The sequence below is a fragment of the Tetrao urogallus genome (assembly GCF_951394365.1).
Source record: "Tetrao urogallus genome assembly, chromosome: 2".
Lineage (NCBI taxonomy): Eukaryota > Metazoa > Chordata > Aves > Galliformes > Phasianidae > Tetrao > Tetrao urogallus.
In genome coordinates this window covers 106,310,453-106,326,799 of record NC_136814.1, presented here as the reverse complement: position 1 = coordinate 106,326,799, position 16,347 = coordinate 106,310,453, and the positions used below count along the sequence as shown (strand labels likewise).

Below are 16,347 nucleotides of genomic sequence, written 5' to 3'. Positions count from 1 at the left end.
CTCCAAAATTCGAAACTTTGGAATATGGAAGAACAACAAATTTTCCTCGAGTTCCTTTTGCTGAAGTTCTGGTCCATGGAATTCAACATACCTGAAGGAAAGCTACGTGCCTCCGCCTGGCTTTCGTAATGGCCATCTTTCCTCTCTGCCAGCAAAACTCCCACCCACAGCCCCGAGGCTACGTAACAAACTTCACAGTTTGAGTACAAAGCCTGCCAAACAAACCATCTACTGCATGCTCACAAAGCTTCCAGGAAGGCTGTAAATCAGACCCCCAAATCTCCACCTACTGTTGGTGCATGTCAGGCTCCATCTACCAAAACTTCATCCAAGGTAAGAAGCAGCTGTTGCTGCAAATCCCCATGCACTGCAGTAATGCTGTGGTACCTACAGGCCTTGGGAATAACTTGGGGGTCAGAGGAGGATCCTAGGGTAGTCCTCCCCTCCGACAGGGAAGCGTATCAGAAATACATCTTAAAACAACAAGATAAGGGTAAGGGGTCCTACAGAGGAACCAGAACTTGTCTTTACCACTAACCCAAACATGAGTAAGAAAAATCCTAAACAAAAAAACAAAACAACAAAACATAACTGTAATGCCCCACAAAGTAAGAGTCACTCAAAAATTATATGTGAAATGCTACATCTGTTCTTCTTCAATCCTCTTCTCTTCCCAAGCCCATCCCTGAACTCTCTGCAACAAAAAGAGAGAACTGCTGCCAGTATTTCAAAGGTTTCTAGACTAGGACAGGAGAACACCACACTGCACACTAAAAATCACAGACTACTCAGTCCCTGACCTTACATTGGTAATAGACACAGATGGCAGAATCAGCTTCAAGCCCACAGGAAGGGCGCAGAGCAAGCAATGATTACACAAAGTCAGAACTTGCATAGTCTATCAGTTCCTGCACTGTGGCAGACAACAGCTCTTGCTTCAGGTTGGGTTTGTTGGTGTGGTTGTGGCTTTTTTTTTTTTGCAGATGACAGGGAGCTTGACAGGATGGGATGCAAGAAGAGCATCTAGTCAATGACAGAGGGCTCTCAGCATCTTTGCACACAAAGCAGTCAAGGGAAGACTGACCAGTAACCGTTTGCAGTGAAAGTTCTTTGGGCTGAAAAGAAGGCTTGGTCTGCTGAGAAATGCCATGGACATAAAAGCAGTTACTGCAGAGATGGTGTTTGCACTAAAAGCCAGAGACAGAAGCAGCTCGGGGCAGCCCCTCCAACGGGGGGCAGATTGGAAACCTCGAGGATGAGACTTCGCATTGCCTTATAGCAAAGGCTCAGCACTACATAACCAAACAGAAGTCATGCCATGCTTTGGCGTAACAGAAGAAGGATGAAGATTTCAGAGGATTAAAGACAGAGGAGGGCAAAAAAGAACATCATCTCTGGGCTTAAGAAAAAATAACAAACAACAAGCAGAAAGAAAACATGGAAATATTTCCAAAGCAAACTGTCCCTTTTACTGGTAGCTCTATCAAAAGACAGAAAAAAAACAAAACCTAAGCAAAAAAGATACATAAATGTAGCATATGTTGCACATATGTCATAAGGAGAAAGGGTGTTCAGCTGCTGCTATACTACACAGATCAAGCACACGAGACGCTACACGACAACATAAGGCACTTGGGATACAACGATAATTAGCTACTCTATGAAGACACAGGATTGTGCAAGTGGAGAAGCTGCCTGAAGCGAAGCAGGCAGGAAGAGGAATTATTCAGCAGCCAGTTTCTGAGAGGATTGTATGTGTCATCTGTCAACAGAGCCAATTGTCAGCTGTTGAGAGGCGCCAGCTTCAAAGTCTCCTTCCTCACTTCCCCTCAAAAAGGGGGACCTTCTTCCAGACTCCTGCTGACATTTTGTTTGACTCAGAGGTCACGGGAACAGAGGAACAAGCGGAATCTGAGCAACTGTACTCACGTCCCTACACATTTTCTCCCTCCTGTGCCCAGCATTAGCTGAGGCTCTGCAAGGAGAGGAGGAAGGGAGAAATGACATCGACAAAAAGAGGGAGGAAAAAGCGACTCCATTCCAAGAGTGGCAGACAAACAACTGTCTCTCATTCTCCAAAAGACGAAAGATACAAATGACAACTGTGCCAGCCTCACTGCAAAAAGCCAGAGCTAGAATCATGCCTGGAGGGGCTGAGCAAGTGACATGCCATGAGACCACACATCCCATCACCCATAAGGAAGGTGGGCTCTCATCCTGCCTCGCACATCAAAGAGTGGCCAGGCTCTCCTCGACCCCACGCACCGGGAGCTACAGCTGACTTTGCTGCACAAGAGGCACCAACAGCAAAGCCCAGCTACTGAATGCACCCCAAAAAAGAGCTATGGGGTGAGAAGCACCCACCAGCCAAATCCAAACCGGTGCACAGACCCCAAGGAAGCCCACCGACCTGTGAAAACCCTGGTCAGGAGGTGCTGCCCACCAGCAAAGGGGAGCGAGCCAGTGGCACCTGGGCTTCCCCCACACCTCAGGTCAGGGAGGTGCAAGAGAGAGAGTGGTCTGTAGCAAAAGACGGCCTCTGAGGTAGATTTAAGACAACTCCATTTGCCAACAGCTATGCCTCACAGGCCTTTCCTAATGTACAAGCTACTCTTCACAGCCCTTGGCTTCCTTCCTGTCATCTCATTCACAGCTCAGAAAGGGATGAAGGGGCTAGGGTTTTTGGAAGAAACCCTACATTTGATAGCACCTTGGGTGGATACAAGCTGTGTATCCTATGGAAAGAGAAGCTGATGGCTGCAGATGGCACAGCTGGACTGGCATGGTAGGAATGAGGATGGCTAAGCACAAGGGGCACAGTCCCATTAAGGCAAAACCCTTTGCAGCAGCCACTTTGCTCATCTGGAGGAGGTGACGAGCCATGAGCACACCAGGTCTGAGGCACAGGAGGCTGACAGGAGCCAGGCCAGGGCTCAGAGTGGGGCAGGGCTCGAGGATTCACCTGGACCTGAGGATGTCACTGCCCCACAACAAGGCATGATGAGCTGCAGAGCTCTGAGCCCAGCTCTCAGTAGTGGGGGATGCAGAACAACTACAGGGCAGTCCAGAGAATAAAGGGGATCCAGCTGTACCAGAAAAGCTGGGGCAAATAAAGGCTAGGATGTGGGTCCTATAGGAAGAGGGAACTCGTCTCCCTTCTCTGCTTCCTAGATCACTAAAATTAGCTCAAAGCCAGGAGCTGGAGGAACCCCACTCAACCAGAGAGAGACAAGACACTACAGAGGTTCCTCCCTCAGACGCTAGTCCCTGTTTGCAGCATGGACTCATGCAACACGTGCTGAGTGCTGGCTGGACTGCCCCAGCAGGGGAAACCATCAGCCATGAGCACCTCATGGGTCTCAGAGTCCCCGTACTTCTCCCCTGGAGCCCGTTCCCATAGCTGACACATGGAGCCTTCAAACTGCCACGGCCCTGAACCAGGGGATGGGGGAATCAACACAGAGAGAGGGGAGAAACATGCTGTAGGAGCAAAAAAAATATTTTGGAACCATCTACAACGCATTTGTAACAAAAATGCAAAATAACCGAACACTAAAATAGAAAAAAAAATAATAAAATTGCACACTGATTTACGGTGAAACAGAGGAAGGCAAAACCAGAGGAGGCTTGGAAAAGGCTCCTGCAGGGGAAAGGAGCAGGGGAAAGGGACCTTTTTGGTTTTATTGCAAATGGTTCAAGAAAGTAAGAAAGAAAGGGAGGAGAGTGAGACACCTCGGGCAGACGGCCTGCTCCCAAGCTGCTCAAGACAACCTTGTGAGGAGTGGGAGGAAGGGCTGCCCTCAGTCCTGGCCCCTCGCCCTCCTCCCCAGGAGCCGAGGCCTTTAGGGTGATTTCAGCTTCTTGGTTCGCGGCGAGGTGCCGTTCTCTGCTTTCACCACTCCATTTTCATGGTAACCTGGGGACAGAGACAGAAAAACCTCACCTCACCTGTGTGGGCCAGCATCATATATGGATACACATTCTATACGTCATTATAGAATGAGTTGGAAGAGATCTTAAAGCCCATCCACGGGCCACAGGCAGGGACACCTCCCACCGCTCAGGCTGCCCACGGCCCCATCCAGCCTGCCTTTGGGCACTGCAGGCACCCACAGCAATGTGGGCAGCCCGTTTCCCGGCGCTCCCTGCTCACCCGAGTCTCTCTTGAGCGGCTTGGCTGGCTGCTTGGCGCAGGCTGCGGCCCGCTTCCTGCTGCTCTGCTCGTGCCAGTACTCCCGCCAGCGCCGCAGCTGGAAGTGGATGAAGCGCCACATCACCGAGGCCTGGAAGAGGCACACCAACAGCAGCACACTCATTCTGGCAGGGGCGGAGAAGAGGCAAGGCTGAGAAGAGAGGAGCCAGGCCACCATCGGCCTGGCCTTCACCCCGCACCGGTGGTCCAGGTTCCCCTGGACCGATGGATGTTTCCTAACATCCAGCCTGAACCTCCCCTGGTGCAACTTGAGGCCGTCACCTCTCGTCCCGTCACTGTTAGCTGGGAGCAGAGACCAACCCCCGTCTCGCCACAGCCTCCTTTCAGGGAGCTGTAGAAGCTATAAGGCCCATCTCAACCAGCACTGCCCAAAACAATGGCAGCCCATCCCATCCCCTGCTTCCCCCGTTAACGGGCATCCAAACACATACAAGCAGATGGAAAAGCTCCTTTTTCATTGACCACATCAATACACAGTTACGGGTCCACAAGGGAGAACATGCATGTCTTTCCCTAAGGTGTCTGCTTCAGTTCATCCTTTGTAACTGGTTACTTCCTTCAACAAATACGAGGGAAATATTTTCACAAGATATTCACAGGAAAGGATGCAAAGAAGGAACAGATATGGTGCAGGACATTCCTACCTGAAGAGGATATGGTTGAAGAGAAAGCTGAAGAGATTCCCTTTCTCTGGTTCCAGGGCCTGGTTCTCCACGCGTGGCAGACCAAAGCCAATGACCAAAATGTAGAGGGTTAGCGTGAAGAGCTTGGTGACCACAAAGACAACAGCCCAGACGTTAAACCTGATGGAAGGCAAGCAGAGATGTGGACAGGAGCAGCCTCTGGGCCCCATGGCCATATGCAGCACCCCATTGTCACGGAATGTCACCCCATTCTCAGCAGAAGGTCACACTGCCAGCATGCACCGTGGTGCAGAAGCACTTTGTAGACATCTCCCCTAGCACATCTCCCCTTCCTGACCTGGAGATGCTCCAATGCTTAGCACTGTGCAGCTCAGTAACCTCTTTACTCCCAACTCTCCCCACCCTAACCTCAACCCAAATTCTTCTGGAGATACACTTTGTGCTGCACTCTCAGTGTCCCCCAGTGTTGAGCTGCAAGGTGACAGCAAAAACCAGAGGGCACTGGAGATGGAATGCCATGGCCAGCTCGCCCACTTACAGCTTCTCGTTGTTCTCATCTGTGAAGTAGACCAGCCGGGCCATGTGGAAGAAGAATTCGGCTAAATACTGCAACAGCAAGAGGATCAGCCCCAAGCGGGTTAAACTAGAAAGAAGGAGAAGAAGAAAAAAGCATCACCAGGATGGTCAGCTTTGGTCCTTCACATCCAGAATGTTCCATCCCTAAGCTGCAGAAAGCACCAGCCCAAAGCTGGACAGCTCAGATGACCAGATCGCAATGGTGAAATCCCTGACCCCAAAGCATCAAAACAACAAACCAGTAGTTTATCCCTCACAAAAGCAGCTCTTTACCATCCTGCAGCTAGGAGTTCAACTTTCACGCTATTTACTTTATCCCCCTGGATTCTCAGCCCCAGACAAAGAATTTGGGGATGAAAAACCCTGCAAAAGCCCCAGCTCAAGACACAGAGATAGACGACTCACTTGAGGAGGTACGCGCCGGCGATGTGCACCAGGTAGAGCGCAATGCACTGCAGCTGGCGTGGGATGTCCTCCTGGCAGGGCAGAGAGCAGTGTTAATCCCCTCACCCTGTCCTCTCCCCCCCTCAAATCCCAAAGCCCCAAGGAGCCTGGAGCCCTTGGACAGCTCTCACCTTGCGAACTTTTTGGAAGTAGAGCTCTGGCAACGCGTGCAGCCAGTAGGCCAGCTGACACAGGTAGAAGAACTTCACCTGGAAGCTGAAGGCAGGGATGAGCTGCGGAGCGAGCCTTGGGCGCCGTGGGCTCCTGGGGCCCCAAGCAATCCCCTCACTGCTCCGATGCCATTGGATTTAGGGGACTACATTTAGCTGAGTCTGGGCTTCATCCAGGTGTTTGTGCTGTGATCTCCACGTCCCCAGCAAATCTCACTCTTGCAAAACCCCAAGAAGGGAGAATTATCCCCTCTTCTTCGTTTCTACCATGGAAAACGAAGAGCAAAGCAACCTACCCAAGGTGATGAATAACTAAACCATGAAAAAGCCCTTCAAGAACACCCTCCCCAAAGCTCCAGAGGAGATGCCCACCCCTGACCAGGATCTTGCTGCATGCAAAGGGCTCTGTGCTGCCAGCAACCCGCTCTCAGCCACATGGAAAATGGTATGGGGGAAGGAAGCAGTCAGCCCAAGAACAAAATGTGAGTGCTTACGGAAGATAAACATGCGGGTAGTTTTCCCACAAACTCTGGGGGTTTGATATGTATCCTTCCTGAAAAAGAGAGGCAAGTCGTCAGATAGAGGAACAAGGCAGCACGTGGTTACAATGAGGCAAGGTTAACGTCCCCTGCACAAGCCAGGACTGAGCTCTCCAAGCTCAGATACGTTCCCACGTCTCTAGTTTCATGACATCCTCATGTTTGGGTAACAAAAGCTGCGTTTGTGGTTGCACAAAAGGCCCTGAGCTGAGGGACAGGATGTTTTGGGGTTTGGGCAATGCAAGGAGGATACTCTGGAAACACTGGGATGAGATATCAGTAGTGCAGCTGCAAGAAACCATGTGCAGGGTCTGGGGGGCTTTTCCCAACTGGCATTTCCAGCCCAAGCATCACTCAGCAGAAATGAATACTTCTGAGGATAAAGAGGAACAAAAAACACCTACAAAAATCAATTAAATATGCATCACACAGTTTAATTTTCCACCCGCCTGCATTCCCCTGCACTCACAGAGATTACAGGAGCTCCCTTCTTGTTCCACATGTGCACAGCTCCTGCCACAGGGGTCTGCACTGGGTTTTGCAAAGAGATTTTTGCATGGAAAATTCATCCTGCCTGAGGCCAGTTGTCACCATCACCTGTGCCCTCATTGCCCCAAGTCTTTTCTTTTAATTGGCATGACTCCTGAAAGGCCAGGGGAGGGGCAAGGGACTCAAGGATGACTTGTTCTGTGCAGTGTGGGCAGGAGCAAAGCCCGAAGGTTCCCAAAGGGACTGATCTGGAGGTGACAGTGGTCCTCTAAGAGGGCAGGCAGGACCCCCTGAGCAGCAGGGAGGGGACCTCTCCCCAAGCATCCATTCCCAGCACTGCCAGGAACCACAGCTAGACCCCAATGCATATCAAATCCTCCTCATTGCTAAAACACTTTGATCTCTCCAACACCGTCTGCCCAAGGGGTGACGGGGGATTATTTGCTTTCATAGTTTTTCTTCATCAGAAACCCAAAATTCCCCCCAGGAAACCCAAAGTCCAGCTAGCCCTATGCCTTACCGTCACCACAACGTACAAGCACCAAATCAAAGAGGTGAGGTGGAAGACGACCAGTTGCCCTGACTCATTGAACTTGCTGTGTTTGACTTTGGAGAGATGGAGACGCCTGTTGATTTTCTGGGATGAAGCAGAGGGAAAGGAGAAAGGAAAAGAAAACGTGAGCCACCAGGTCAGCAACTCTCCTTTCTCTTCTTCCTCCCTGTCCTAAGCATTGCCCAAAGATGACAGCTTACACGTGGCCACCCCAGTCTCTGGACCACACCAGAGCCACATTTGATTGCAGCAGGACTGTGTCCCATCCATGGTACTTGAGACACTCCATCTACTCAAGACACCAAACTGCACTCACGTCCAGGGCGTATTCCTGCACCACTGCGTGCAGGATGATGGCAATGAAGATGTAGAAGAGGATGGTGACCAGATCCTTCAGACCGTAGTGATATTGGACCAGCTCCCCATCTGCAAAGAGATCAAATTGTGGGTAAGACCTCTCAATGCCAACGATTTCCAAGGCTTATGACTCACTTGAAGCCTTGAGGTGGCTATAACCAACATAGCTTGGATGGGAGCATGCATTTTGGAGGCAGAGAGAGGTCAAGACTATGCCAGTGGCCACATGGCTGGAAGAAAGCCCTGTAAAAAAGGTCTTCAGCCTGAGTTAGGTCATTGGCAATGTGGGGACAGCTTCTTAACTGTCACACACCTCAAGGGAGGTGACACTCAGGAGCAGGACTCAGCTGCCTGAACAGAAGTGTACTGTGCTATAAAGAGATCTAAGAAAGCAGCACGGGGCTAGAGGATGAGAAATACTCATGGGAAGCCTGCACTTCCAGAGCAATGGGAGACCTAACAGCACCCAAAGTACTCCCACAGTCTGCATTTCGGTATCTATCTGCAGTCTTGCAGTTTGTGGGCAAGAAGTAGATTTGGGGAGAGCTGCAGAAAGCATTGCCATGTGAAGGCCAGGCCCTGCCAAGCTGCTGCTTCCCCTTGCCCCAGTCCTCACTATCTGATCTGTCACCAACCCTCTTTACCCTCAAATAAAGCTTCAGCCCATATTTGCTTTTAAGACTGGAAGTGTCCTAGTGAGGTTAGAATAGGGTTTATGAAGACAGCTGGTGTGAAGATGTGCACGACCTGGTCCCCATGTGCTGGGCGTTGTACAAAACCAGAGGTTGAGCTAATGCCTCTCACAGGGTTTATAACCACAGTATATGATAAAATTGCAAGGCTGAAGATGAGTAAATCACTTCAGGCACAAGAGAGGAAGTTGTCTGGACTGTGCTGTAGGGGAACACAGACCACAATTCAATTTGGGAGCAGAGCGAGTCCTTCAGCCATGACTTAGTGGGCTGCCCTTCCATCTTCTCTGTGTCTGCCTCATCCTATTCTTGTTGCACCCTTCTCTTCGACTGGAGGAATGCTCAACGCCTTTCAGTAAGCCACACCATCCTGCTGCCAGGCCAGGCTTTGTGTGTTCCAAGTGTATGCCCAATGCTGAGCCCCATCCTTCACCCAAACCACTTCTTTTTGCCTCCACACCACGCTCACAGCCCTGACTGTGGCTGGGAGGTAGGAATGAGCAGCCAAAACACAAGCAAACCCTTTTTTCCCCAACATTTCTCACATTTGAAGACCCTTCACTGGGAGGTGAGGCCATGGCAGCCAGCAGCAAGGATTTGGGGTGATTCCTTCCCCGGAGCAGCAGCATCTCTTACCTGCTGTAGGCACGCTGACGTTATACTGAGGTAAGATGAAGAGGAAGGCAGTCTTGGCTGTAACCTGTCAAAGACACACAAAGGGGGCATCAAGCAAATTTAATTGCTAAATTCATTCCTCTGCCAACTTTTACTGTGCTGGGAAAGGGGATGTGAGGTGGGCAGATGGGAAGGGTGTAGGCATCAGTACGGGAAGGAGACTTCCCAATGGGACCAGGTATTTGGGAAGGGGGAGGATGAAAGAAATCTGAAAAAGCCAGCAAAGCCTGGTGGGGAAGCTGCTCCTGGAGGACGAGCATCCCTTCAGCAGCACCCATCCAGCCCAAGTGTTACCCAGCCACTGCTGTGGTCCCACCAAGCTCTGCAGCGTTACGTGCTGTATTAATTACAACCATCCCTCAGACCCATCCATTCTACTCCCCAGAATGAATCAAAGAAAATAAAACTCCAGACACGAGACGCTGGGTCCTCTGCCAAGAAGGGTATGCTGTTCATTCTTCATTTATTGCTTTTAATTGAAGGGAGGGAACCCCAGCACCCAGGCAGAAGGCTCTGTGGTGCTGCGGCAGAGCTGAGCATCCCATCCCTGTACCCCAAAGAAGTTTCCCCAAGACTGGCACACCCCAAAACCCAACATCAGCCTCTGACCATGCCCTTGTCTTTGTCCAAGCCTGCATATAGGCAGGGTTTTACCTCCAGCCTGAGGGCTTCACAAGCCTCCAGCCTCTCACACAACCAACACCAACAGTGCCACAGCTGACAGACAGCTTCACAGACATAGCTGCAACTGTCTAAAAGCTGAGAACTATTAAAAACCCAGCTGGAAGGATTGCTTCATGTCTTGCAGGACGTAGTTATTGGGGGAGAAAACACACGGGCTTTGCCAAGCGCTCCCATCCTGTTCCTAAGGGCATTGAGCAAGGGGCTGATGCAGCTGCCCCAATGCCAAAATGCTACTGGGCTCTGCTGATGGAGGAACAGAGAAGTGAGGAACACAGTGCCCAAGGAGAGGGAGACATCAGGCAGAATTTGGGGTGGTTATGGAAAAAGTGCATCGCCTGGCTGGCTTAAGGAGATGCTTCTGGCTCCTGTAAGCCCTGCTGGCAACGAAAGCAAGGTTACTTCATCCTGGAGTACAGCACAACCAGAAGCACCATCTCCAGGATGAAGTCTTGGAAACAGCCAGAGAGGCTGGGGTGCATCACCAGAGCTGCATCTGTGGCTTTTTGGAGATGGCCCTCAGGCTTTGTAAAGGCTCAAACACAGCTTTGGACAGGCAGAGTGGCAGCTTCCAGAGCAGCAGCTCCATGAGATGGAGCACACAATGGATGGTGCGAACCAGCAGGGACATGGCAGCCAGGACACCAGCGACATCCCTCCATTCTTCAATCCTTCAATCATTCAGGTTGGAAAGGACCTCCGAGATCACCCAGTCCAACCCCACCATGCCCACTGACCACGTCCTTCAGTGCCACAGCCCCACGGCTCTGGAGCACCTCCATGGATGGTGACTCCACCACTTCCCTGGGCAGCTGTGCCACTGCATCACTGCTCTTTCAAAGAAGAAACGTTTCCTAACATCCTACCTAAACCTCCCTTGACATCTTCCTGATGGTTGGACTCAGTGATATTACTGGTCTTTCCAACCTTAATGATCCTATGAAGGCAGAAGCGAGGGTTCCTTGGCTCAGGAAGCAGACACTTCTAAGCTGCCATTAAGCAGCCTGTGGATAGACCACAGAAAGAAGAAGCTGGTGAGCTGAGGATTATTCAGAGGCACAAGACCTGCAGCAGGAAGACACTCGCTGTGCTCACACTGAAATAAGATCTTGATACTGGAATTGTACAAGGGGAGTGGGATTTGCCTGCAAGGGACGAGATACCACATAGGAAGTGCTTTATGCTCCACCACATCCAGGTGGCTTTGGGAAACCCCCGGTGAGCAGCCCCCACTGCTCTCTGCTCCCTGTGCCAGGGCTCCCGCTCTGCCCAGCACAGCAGTGCTGCTGATGGCAGCTCCTGGGCTCCAGGCTGTGCTCTGTGTCCCTGCACTGGCCCGGGCTCCATGGAGCACAGCCCCATCCCCTTGCATCTCCTTTGAGGATTTACGGCTGCAGTGAGACCCCCTGAAACCCCCCAGCTCTGGGCCAAACAGCCCCAGCTCTCACAGCCTCTGATCACTGCAGAGCTGGTGGGGGAGGCTGGGGGAGCTGCAGCAGCCCGAGCTGGGAAAATATTTCCAGTGCTTGAAAAACAACCCTAATTACAGATAAAATGCTGTCAGAAGACTTTTCTCCGTTGTTTTTTTTTTTTCCTCCCTTCCACCAGCCGCAGTGTTTGCTGAAAGAAAGCCGTGTTGATCCATGGTAGGCATTGACACAGGCTCTATATGTAAACCAAAGGCCAAACTTTGGACCAGAGCTTCGGAAAGTAAACAGCAGCCGTTCCCAAAAAGCCCTCCTCCCAGGGCAGCGCAGCCCCTCTGCCTACACATGGCTCACCCCACAGCAGGGCACCACGGCAGCATGGAAAAGTCAATCCTGCACAAAGCCCCACTCACAACCCACCAACGGGAAGCCCTTCCAGCTCAGGTATTAAACAAGCCCTCAAAACAGCACGATCTCCCCCAGATTTAACTTGCACAAATGCTGCCCGACCCCATCCTGTGCTCCCCAATGTGGGTACGAGCAAGGTGGGCAGCTGCAGGCTCAGCCAAGCCCTGCTTGGCTTTCATTTTTCTGCCAAACAGCGAAAATAAGATATGCAAAGTGAGGATGGGGAGCAGCTGCTTTGTGTTTCCAACCTTCAGCTGGTTTTGGTGAAAAAAAAACAAAAAATTAAATTAAACTTTACACACTGGGCTTTGGTGGAGGCAGTGACCGCATGCACTCTGTGCAGTGAAAGCCACGGAGTCACAGAATAACAGAATCATCGAATGGTTTGAGTTGGAAGGGACCTTTAAAGGCCATCTGTCCCATCTGCACTCAACAGGGACACCCACAGCTCCATCAGTGCTCACAGCCCATCCTGCCTGACCTTGGGTGTCCCAAGGAAGGGGCACCACTGCACTCACAACATCTGGGAGGGTTTTGTGTCACGGAGGCTTTGGGCTGGGTGGGAAGGCAAGGATGGCTGCATTTGGGATGGCTCCTTTTGGGGGAATGCCCCCACAACCCATGTTACCTCTATGAGGATGCACCCAGCACCCAAACAGGCAAAGGGCAGCAGGCAGCATTGTGTCCCCATATCACCACCAGTACCCAGTCCCTGCTGCAAAACAACTCCCAGGCTGCTTCTGCTATCAACCCACTGAGATGGGGTGAAGTTGTGAACCGAAGGGATGCTCAAGGAGGATTTCATGTCACTGAATCATTATGGTTGGAAATGACCCATCAGCCATGAAAACAGCCATCCAAAGCTGGATGTGGCTCTGGGCAGCCTGGTCTGCTGGTTGGTGACCCTGCACACAGCAGGGGGTTGGAACTGGATGAGCATTGTGGGCCTTTGCAACCCAGGCCATTCTATGATTCTATGCTCACCAAGTTCCCCAAGATCAACCCAAGCCACCCCCATCCACTGCCCACATCCCTCAGTGCCACATCAGCGACCCTCAACCATGCTATGAAGTGGGAGATGCTCAGAAGCCTTTGAGCATCACCTTCATTGCCCGTGTTGCCTGGAGTGGGGCTGCCTGGGAAAAGGTTAAAAATCCCATTTACAGAGCCCTCCCCTGCAGGAAACAGCCCTATTGTGAGCAGCACTGGGCTGCTTCCGCATGAGGAAGGTGGGAACCCAGCGAGGAGGAGGAGGAGGAGGATGGGGAGGACACCAGGCGTTGAAAAGGCATCCAAAGGCAGAAATGTCTGAAGGGAGCTTATAAACTGGAGGGGGAACGGCTGTTTATGAGGGTGGAGAGCGATAGGACAAGGGGGAATGGTTTAAACTGAGACAGGGGAGGTTTAGGTTGGATATGAGGAGGAAGTTTTTCCCCCAGAGGGTGGTGAGGCACTGGAACAGGTTGCCCAAGGAGGCTGTGGATGCCCCATCCCTGCAGGCATTCAAGGCCAGGCTGGATGTGGCTCTGGGCAGCCTGGGCTGCTGGTTGGTGACCTGCACACAGCAGGGGGTTGGAACTGGATGAGCATTGTGGGCCTTTGCAACCCAGGCCATTCTGTGATTCTATGATTCTATGAAATGTGCAAGCTGACACCAAAAAAAGCACAGTGGGATGGCAGCAATGGGCACAGGACCCCAGGGGGAAGGCTGGAGATGAGCAAGATAAAGAAGTGAGGATCAAAAGAGGCATCCCAAGCCCTCTGCTATGGGGAGGATTACGGTGGATGCTGCCCGACACAGCCACCCTGCAGGGGGACCCTGCCAGCAGTCAGCACAAGCAGGAGAATGAATTAAAAGCTATGGAAATAAAAGAAGAAGAGACCTTTCCTCAACCCCCCAGCTCCACCCCAGCCCCATGGGGGGCTCAGCTCCTTCACAGCACTGCGGCCACCGAAACCCCACGTCCTACGAGCGCCGTGCCCGAAAAATGCAGCTGCAGATGAGAACCACCAGAGATGCAACCTCACCAGGTTGCTTTTCTTTTAAAGCACGGCAACGAAACTCGCATTGTTTGCATGCAGTTTCGGGACGGAGAGCTGCACTCTGTGGCTTAAACCCACGCGGATGCAAACCCATGGGTTCCGTGAGCTGCATCGCTCCATCGGTGTGGAAAAGGAAGGGATTAAAAGCCAAAAAAAAAAAACAAAAAAAAAGAAAAAAAAAAAAAAAAAGAGGAGGGTGGGGGGTGTGCTGCCATCGGGAGGGTACGAAGGAAATGGATTTCCTCCGGCTGCGATTTGCTGCACAAGGAGCCTTTCCTCCTCCGCCAGGCCCCCCGGCCACCCCTTTCCCGGCTGGATTTGCTTTGAAACGTGGCACTGGGCAGAAGGGGAGGGTTTGGGCGGGGATGGTGTGTATGTGGGGGGGGTGAGGAGAGGGGGGTCCTGTTAGGCTGCAGAGAAGAGAGGCCGGCAGTCACCCGATGTGCCTCCACGTCGGGGAGAACTGGAGAGGGAGAAGGCGCTCCTTGAGGCCTCCGTCCCTCCTCCCGTCTCCTCCCCCGAAAGAGGAAATGTATAAATAAAGAAATAAATTCCAATTAAAAAAGAAAGAAAGAAAAAAAAAAAAAAAAGAACTGCAGCTGAGAGGGACGGCGCCGGAGCAGGGAGAGCGCTCCCAGCACTGCTCAACTACAATTGGGTTTCCCCATGGAAGAGTCAGGGAGGGGGGAAGATTTGTCATAGTGGGACCTCCGCTGCTCATCCCATGGAGAAAACATCTGGAAAGGGGAATGGTGTTGAGAAGAAGCCCCAAAAATACACTTCCAGTGAGGGAAAATGTGAACCAGGGGGTGGTTTTTCCTTTCCTTCCCAATGTATTCCCCTCCATGTGGGGTGGGTGAGCGATGCGTCCCCATCCCATCCCCAGCAGCGGTGGCAGATCTGGGGGCACGTGCAGGAGAACCAAGGTTTGCAAGCACTCCCCCAGCTTGAGGCTCTTTTGCAACCAGAAGGGTTGGGGTTGGCAAAGAGATGGCTCACCCCTAAAGCCAGCACATGAGTTGGGGTCCTTAAGGGGATTTCAGCAAAGGGGGACCCCAGTGTTGAGAGTGATGGTGACTGAATGGGATGGCACCTGGCACCCCAAGGGTGGAAGAGATTGGCACCCCAAGGACAAAAGGCATTGGTACCCCAAGAATGGAGGGCACCCCAGGAATGGAAAGAGCCCATCCCAAAGGATGGAAGGGCTTCGGTGCCCCAAGAATGGAAGGAGCCCATCCCAAAGGATGGAAGGGCTTCGGTGCCCCAAGAATGGAAGGACCCCATCCCAAAGGATGGAAGGGCTTCGGTGCCCCAAGAATGGAAGGACCCCATTCCAAAGGATGGAAGGGCTTCGGTGCCCCAAGAATGGAGGAACCCCATCCCAAAGGATGGAAGGGCTTTGGGGGCCCCAAGAATGGAGGAACCCCATCCCAAAGGATGGAAGGGCTTTGGGGGCCCCAAGAATGGAGGAACCCCATCCCAAAGGATGGAAGGGCTTTGGGGGCCCCAAGAATGGAGGAACCCCATCCCAAAGGATGGAAGGGCTTTGGGGGCCCCAAGAATGGAGGAACCCCATCCCAAAGGATGGAAGGGCTTTGGGGGCCCCAAGAATGGAGGAACCCCATCCCAAAGGATGGAGGGGCTCTGGTGCCCCAGGATGGAGGGGTTGTGCCCCACAGCCCCCCCAGAGCTGCTCTAGGGGGCCATTGGGACACCCCGTCCACATTGGGGTGCACAGACGGGACCAGCACCGAGGGGATCACATCGGGGTGGGAAGGACGGGGGGTCGCGGGCAGGCGGGTGGTGGCGGGGCTGTCCTCGATGGGCGGAGCCAATGGGGCAGGGCACGAACGGATCGGACACGCGTGGGGATGGGAAAGGGGGGATAGAGGGGAGAGTTGGGGGGGGAGGGGGGGAAGGGTGGTGGTCCTCACCTCGAACATGAGAGCGATGAGCACGCTGAGCACCAGGCAGAAACCGATGTCGGCGTGGTTGTGGATGAGGAACTCCTGGCTGAAGAGCGGGTGGCTCTTGGCCCGTCGCCGGAAAGCCATGGCCGCGCCCGGCAGCGCTGCGGGACCGGGAGCGACTCGGGAGCCACCCGCCCCGCCGCAAACTTCCCCGGGCCCCGCACAACTTCGCGGAGCTCCGCGGCCGCCCCGCGCAGGCGCCGCCCCTCCCCGGTCCTCCCCGGTCCTCCCCGGTCCTCCCCGGCCCCACCTCCGCGGTTCCCGGCCCCACGCGTGGCCGCCGAGCCGCCCCGACTCCGCGGCTGGGTGCGGGGGGGAGCGCGGGGCTGCACGGCGAAAAGGAGGAACTGAGGCATGAAGTCGCAGCTCGGGAAAGAAAACGACAAAAAACAAGCAGCCAACAGCTCCTGGACTATAATGCCGGGCTAGGAGAAGGGCATCGCCGGAGGGCATCGCCGGAGGGCAT

General features: G+C 52.9%; 1 protein-coding gene across 1 annotated transcript; it reads right to left on the bottom strand.

Annotated features, from left to right (window-relative positions):
• Positions 1-3,842: 3,842 nt before the first annotated feature.
• On the bottom strand, positions 3,843-15,965 carry TRAM2 (translocation associated membrane protein 2; the record flags this gene model as incomplete). The annotated part of the gene is made up of 11 exons (XM_079550714.1): positions 3,843-3,916; positions 4,154-4,317; positions 4,858-5,016; positions 5,396-5,500; positions 5,839-5,909; positions 6,009-6,093; positions 6,542-6,600; positions 7,596-7,712; positions 7,945-8,054; positions 9,314-9,377; positions 15,846-15,965. 11 exons carry the CDS (start codon positions 15,963-15,965, stop codon positions 3,843-3,845), a joined length of 1,128 nt encoding a protein of 375 aa, XP_079406840.1.
• Positions 15,966-16,347: the final 382 nt, after the last annotated feature.